General features: G+C 36.1%; 1 protein-coding gene across 4 annotated transcripts in view; it reads left to right on the top strand.

Moving 5' to 3' along the window:
• Positions 1 to 7,500, top strand: part of LOC145279819 (uncharacterized) — an 843,773-nt gene that overhangs the window by 172,801 nt on the left and 663,472 nt on the right. For all 4 annotated transcript variants that reach the window (XM_080131190.1, XM_080131191.1, XM_080131189.1 and 1 more), the window contains exon 3: positions 6,788 to 6,847. In XM_080131190.1, the coding sequence (XP_079987316.1) occupies positions 6,788 to 6,847 (60 nt within the window). The remainder of the gene's footprint in view (positions 1 to 6,787; positions 6,848 to 7,500) is intronic.

Genomic DNA, 7,500 nt, shown 5'->3' with positions numbered 1-7,500 from the left:
GACTTTCGAAAATATCGGCGAAAAAAGCGATTCCCCCTGTAGAAAAGTGCCCAGATGAAGGTCAAGATACTAATGATGTTAGCCAATTTTTCGTCTGAAAGATTGAACTTCAAAATGATACTGATCTTGTAAAAATCCGTCACCTCTGTCAAAAGTTTTAGGCAGACATGTAAACATACATTAATATATCGATAACTAAAAAATTTCGACCCAAACCGATTAAAAATCTTGCCCTATCTCTGAATACCCTTTATGTAAAATTTAAAATATTTAGACCAGAAATTGTCTGAGTAATATGGTAGAGACCGCAGAGGTCAATTTTTTTAGCTTTGACCCCTATTATGACTCTTAACATTTATTGTTTGAGGCTCAAATCAAGTTATTAAGTTAGATCGAAGTGTTTAGACACAAAATTTTCGGAGAAGTTTGGTAGAGTTTTCAAAGATCAAATCGTTGAACTTTGACCTCTTAATAGCAAAATTTCCGTCCGCAAACGGATTACACAGATTTTCTCAAATCTCAGTATCCTGTATATCAAATTTTGAGTCTGTAGACTTAAAATTGACAGAGTTATTGCGTAGGGAAATGTACACACACAGACATGTTCACTTATATATATATATATATATATATATATATATATATATATATAATGAGAATGATAGTCCAGCGTGTAGATAAAGAAGAGGATATGAGAGTTGACATGAGTAAGTAGTCAGTTACGCGAAAGTGTTCTCGGGGAACAGTAGTAGATAGAGAAAGAGTGTAGGTACTGTATGTTGGCTCGTGCCCCATACATAGTCGCAGGGGACGTGAACGCGCACAAGCGTGCACCTCCCGAAAGGGAGGCGGCTGGTTAGCCCAACCTCTCTGGTCGAGAGTTGGTCCTAAAAGGGTTAGAAACAGCTTGTCTCTTTGTTTTATACTCGTTTCCGGTGGTCATTTGCGCATGTGTATAATTCATTAGAAAGCGGAAGTGACGTCGTCCATGTGTGGGCTCGTGTGCGCGTGTGTGAGTACATATGTATGCGTTAGCGTGTGTGTATATACCGCGAATGTGAGTGTATGTACGCGAACGTGAATATGTGTACATGTGTGGACATGGGCGCGTATGTTTGTGTGCGCGTATGTATATGACATAGCTTGAAATGTGAATGTGTGTTTTTGTGTGGGACTTGAATACTCACTGGTGTCTGATGAACGTTTACCAAGCCGATATAATTGACGTCAGCACAGTTATAAGACGGTTAGGCTCGTCACCCCATCATTGGCAAAAGTGCATTGAGAATGGTGTTGACTATGTAAAAAAATAAAATCGGCGTTACAAAAGGCCGCCCGTTTTAATGGTACCACTTCCGTCTTCGTAGCTCTGCAAAATTTTAGTTTAAAAACGGGAGGTATTACTATTTGAATGACACCCGTCTTTTATATCTACAGAAACTAGTGCTTACGCAATCATCAGTGGAAATTCCTACCAGTCGGGAGATTCGAACCCACCTTTGATTCCATTTGCTTAGCCTTTACCACCAGACCATATATATATATATATATATATATATATATATATATATATATATATATGCAAAACCGTGCTCTTCTCAGAAGTAGATCATTAGTTTTCTGAGTGCAAATATATTTATTGGTTTCGAATATTTACAAGGCCTGAGGTCAACCTCTAGACTCCTGTGGTTCGAACACTCATTCACCAAGGAAAGACTTTATTTTGTTCATCACATAATTTTGCAATGCAGGCCAACTCGAAAGAGTACTACCCCACTGTTAACCTTTTATTCCATTTATAATTATATATATAACTTAATGATTTCCCTTTTCACTTTTTGTCTTTTTTTCATTACGTTTCCAGCGTCTCTTTATCCGTTAAACTTTATACACTTCAATTTATTTCTTTATTTTATTTATTTTGTGTGTGTGTGTGTGTGTGTGTGTGTGTGTGTGTGTGTGTGTGTACAATATCGTCCAGATCATGACTTTGTTTATTTGTCTCATTTAACTGGCTTGTTGACGTATTACTCTCTAACGATGTCTCATGAAAGAAATTTGACAAGTAATAAATATTATAAAATGTTCGCGGTCTTTAATGTCATTATTAAATGGTGTACCTGCCATGAAAAAGATATTAAACGTTTCCCGGCTTCAAACCTTAAAACCTGGAATATAACAAGTAAACATTTATTGGTTGAAAGGAGGAGGGGATTAAAAAGCATTGTGGGAAGCGATTAGGGACTAAAAAAAGAGAATCTCAAAGGGATGTCAGTTAATCGAATTGTTGTAAGAAGATAGTGATAGAAAGAAAGACCCAACAAACGAAATGAATTACAAGAAACCCCCTAAACCCCAATTGCCTAATTAATAACACTCTACCTAAGAGTATATCGTTGAAGCTATTCGGCTTAATACTCACAGAAAACATGAATTAGAACTAATATATTGAAGAAATTTCAAGGTTGGTGCAAAGGTGGGCTCCCTCTACCGTACTAGAAAACTACTCATACCTGACAGCATCCTGTATTTCCACAAAGCCACCATTCGCTTGTGAATCATATATTGTTATTACATCTGGTTTATGATGTCTACCACTAATTCTAGCAGCCGCTACAAACTACTTCTCACGATTTCGAGATTTGAAATCCATTTCTCCCTGGCTTGTCTAATCACAAGCCAACTCTCAATCACGTGACCGAGTATATAAAAGGCGAAATCAAGAAACTTTAATCCTCTTTCCACCTGAAGACTTCGCCTGGGGCATAGACCCCAGGCTGAACGTGAGTACTACGAGCTGGCTATGGCTCACTTCAAACTCACAGTAATTTCCACGTGCTGTACCCAAATGAACATTCTTTGTCATGCTAAAGACTATACACCGACACACACACACACACACACATACGCGCGCGCATACACACACCTACTCTTTCTTACAACGAGACACTAACCCTTTGCCCTATCTCTACTATCGGACGCACGCTCCCACAACGACACGTCAACACACTGAATAACTTTGCCCTCTCTTTCTTCTGTAACCAGTTTCCTTTGTTCCGGCGACTACTAGCTATAAACACGTGTCAACGGGACTGAACTATTCTCTCCTTCAAAGTAATTCTATCTCTACACAAGAACACTTCAACCTACTAACCTGTTTCTCTCATGAACTGTTTTACTAAACCACAATAACGAAAATGACAAATAAAGTTGTTTATTGATATAGAATGAAACTCCACACCATTCTTCCTCATTACTGTGTGGTATTTTCCCTTTAGATAAGATTTTTAAAAAAGCGTCTGCAATCTAACACGCCTTGCACTATCAACGAAACTTCAACGCCGCAATATTGTATTGCTGCGCTTGTTTTTTCAAGCACTTTAATGGAACGTGCTCTAAAGAAATCGTAGAACTTGTGCCCTCTTTACATAAATACACCAGACTTTCCCGACAAATAGCAATATCCCATATTTCGTCGTAAGGGTCTCTAGATGCTGGAAAGATTATTACGCTAATAGTTTCTTCCCTAGAACTGCTAGACTTTCTACAGCAGCAGCAGGCTCCTTCAGCCTTGGACAGACTATGGTTACCCACGAAGGGTTGCTTGCGCGTGAAATTTTTGTGGCAAGAGTTGCGCAATCTCCAACCACACCTCTCCTGAGACGGTATTGTTAAATACCAGTGACAAGTGAAGTGTATGTACAGGACGACTGAAAACAAATGCCGAGATAAACGGAGAGCACATACAGCGCCTAGAATTCCAAAATGGGCACCCATCTGGTACTAACCAGGGTTAACGTTGCTTAACTTCGGTGATCTGACGACGACCGATGTGTCAACGCGATTATGCCGTATTAGACATTGGTAGACTTTGTAATTCCCTCTTTTTCCTGCTTCCCTATGTGTACTAGTATGTAATTTAAACTCGCTACTCAACTCCATACATGGTTGCTGTGGACAAGGTCTCAAATAGTGGCCTTACATATCCAAGTGGCAATATACCTTGTTGGGGTTGAGTAACAGTAAATAATATGGAGATAAGAGCGGAGATAAGGCAAGGAACAAAATGCATTTCTGGAGATAAAGCCAACAACAGTGCCTATAAACAAGTATGTTTTATATAAGTAAGATGTCGTAAAAAATAAAAAAATAAAACTTCATGTAACATAAGGTTGTTCGGGATAATTTTATGCGTTTTTTATTAATGAAAGACAAACATATCTTGCCCAATAGTTTATACATTCATAAAATTCAAATTCATCTGTTAGGTAACATATTACAGAATACAACTCATTAGATGAAGACACCCTTGGCCTTCGCTAAGACTTTCAAGCAGAACATGAATCTAGAGTACGCGACCGTCATGGTGTCCTACGAAATAAGCTTAGTATTACAAGTGATAATGTTGTTTTTTATCAACCATGCTACGTGTTTGCAATCATACTCGTTGAGGATCAGATATTAGAACTGTTCAAGTTGTGTAGGTTCCCAGACAGCAATCTCTACATTACGGAGCTGCATATTCCTTTTCCTTAGCCATCTTCTGTATTCAGATTGACAGCAGTGGCAGAAACTCAACATAATCATCTGATTTGAGTTTGCTGATATCATGAAAATCCGCTCGTTCTTGTTGTGATAGATGGTATGTTTCACGTTTTTCTCACATGCGTTCCACACATAATAATCTATGAGGTTGCAATTTGGCGGGTTTTGGGTAGTCCTCTTTCAAAAATATGGAGTAAATTTATGTAAACATCGTCAGAAATACATCCAGTCTGAAATAAATTTTCACGATGTGCGGTTACTGTCTGTTCCTATTCACTTGTCTCCTGCCGAGGGCAGAGTTAGACACACGATCCATGTTGTAAGTAAAACAAATACTGTATACCCTTTAAATAAGGTTTTTATTAGCACAAAAGAACGATACGTCGGGTCCGACGTCAACACTATAAAGTAACATGGCGGACACTACTGGAGTAGTATATAGAGCTAGCGCTTCGTCAGGGAGAGTGTTATTGGGAAGTTTCGTATCCATACGAAACACAATACAACAGTCAGTTTTAAAAATCGAGCTCTCCAAATAGGGCACTCTGGATATTGACTGTTTGTTCTGCGCATTGTGCAACTGGTCATTGTAGAAGTCATCGTCTGCGAAGACACAGAGGATCTCTTTGAGCTTGTTAGGGGACTTATTGGCTGTAATTATGAGTAGATTGCCCTTCCGATTCGTGTAACGAGGAGTAGCGTAGATCCTCATTCGGCGCTTTCTGTATAATTTTCACTCCGGCGCTAATCTATTTCACCCAGATCTGCATTACTTTCTCTGGATAAAGCCGAATTTTTTTTTTGTTTTTTGTTTTTTTTGCGGCTTCACGACATTCTTTTGTGGAAACACAGCAAACACGATCTTTCCTGTATCCAATGCTCCATATCATCGTTACAATTCTCCAATATACATCGTACGGCCTTTGAGGTATTCAAGAAGCAATGAGTTGCAGCTAAGATTTATGAATCTTTTAAGACCGTCACGAATCACTATGGCGCAGATTACCCTTCCAATACTCCGATGCTTTTTTTTTATTTTTTTTATTACATTTTCACCCCAAACAAGGCAATCGTCTCCAGCTCCCAGATCCACCAATACTATACATAAACATATATCCGTTTCACTTTACTACGTTTAAATGCTTCAAATAATTATGAAATGAAATATTTTTAATTACCACATTCTATCTCAAGCAGTTTGAATTTTATTCGTTGGCAAATACATCATGACATGAAGAGTTTCTTCTGAATTCGTTTGCTTTGTCATCTCTTTCGATAATCATTACAAATTACTTTGCGTTGTCGCGACACCCGCTTACCATTGATTTTTTTTCGGCAACAACCACTGATCTTCTCTTTGATTTGAGGGGCAATAAGCCTGTGCAATGTCCCAGAACTTGTCGCATTCTTGCAGTCGAAGTCTGGTTAGTGCACTTATAGTTTTTTTCCATTCTCCTTGGATCTTTACGACTATTTTGTGTGGCATCAGTGAAGGGTGGTGGTGGAAGAGGGGAGGAAGAGGATTAGCTTATACAATTTTTGCAGTTTTAGTTAACTCGGGTATACTGTGTTACTTCCATGTTTTTATTTTATGTTGCTATTTCCATGTGACTGGTCAGTCTTATTATGTGCTTACACTATGTCTTGTTCGGGTTGAATAAAAGTAAATGAAAGAAGTAGATAAAGAGCGGAGATAAGACAAGGAACAAAATGTATTTCTGAAGATAAAGCCGACAACAGTGCCTATAAACATCAGTATAGATTACTCAGTGACAACAACCAATGGTGTTCTCTGGAGTTTTGATGACGATTTTATACTTTACTATTAATGATGTTGTTATTTTATTATTATTAAATAATATATTATTTTTTGTTAACTTGTTATTAAATAATGAATTATTATTGTTCTTCTTGTTATTTTAGTATTACTAAGTAACTTATTGTTTTTTGTTGTTATTTTACTATAATTAAATAATGTATTATTGTTTTTGTTGTAATTTAATTATTACTTAATAATATTTTATTGTTCTTGTTATTTTATTATAAAAATATTATTTTATTTTTCTTGTTATTTTATTATTATAAAATATTGTATTATTATTGTTGTTTTTATTGTAATTTAATTATTACTTAATAATATATTATTGTTCTTGTTATTTTAGCATTATAAAATATTGCATTATTATTGTTTTAATTATTATTTTACTATTATTATATAATATATTATTATTTTAAATTGCAGAGTTCTATCGGTTCAAAATGCCCGTGCAAGAAAAAAGTTTTGATAATGATTGGTCTTCTGGTACGTTGTTATTTTTCAATTTATCTTATTTTATAATATATGAAAAATATATAATTATACAATAAATTTCTTTTAATTGTTGGTGTGAGATTATAAGCATAATCTTAAAAATCTGTTTTTCCTTATATAGCGTTATTAATACGAACTAGTAATATTAAGCTCACGTGTTGTTAGCATATATGATAAACAAATATATACTAAGCCACCCCTCTAAAGAAGGAGGTAGTGCCTGAAAGAATGATAGAATGGCAAACGAATATGTACTAGATCACCTCCAAAGGAGGGCGTGATGTCTGTAAGGATGGTCTAATAACACTGGTTTACAAAAATAAATTTTTGGTCTGAGGCAAGAATGGGGATAGTTGTTTTATATTAATTTGGGTGTGCTGAATTCAAATTTATAAATAGTTTTTCTCTATCACTTCTAGTTTTCTGGCTTTTAAATAGTCTGATTTTAGTATAAACAAAGAATATATGTGAACATTTCAAGAGTTGCAGCAGCTTATAACAGATAAACCAGGATAGATAAAAAAATACTGATTGAATCGATATACTTGCATGACACAATTACACAATTCCAAGTACCACAGATATTCAAAAGTGTGTTTTCTTAGATCTGGTGTATTTTGCCTCTGGGATGTCACACAAGAGTA

Source organism: Euprymna scolopes, chromosome 7 (assembly GCF_053919585.1).
Source record: "Euprymna scolopes isolate OS-2025 chromosome 7, ASM5391958v1, whole genome shotgun sequence".
NCBI lineage: Eukaryota > Metazoa > Mollusca > Cephalopoda > Sepiida > Sepiolidae > Euprymna > Euprymna scolopes.
Note: the sequence above shows the minus strand (reverse complement) of the source record. Positions and strands in the feature narration are given on the sequence as shown.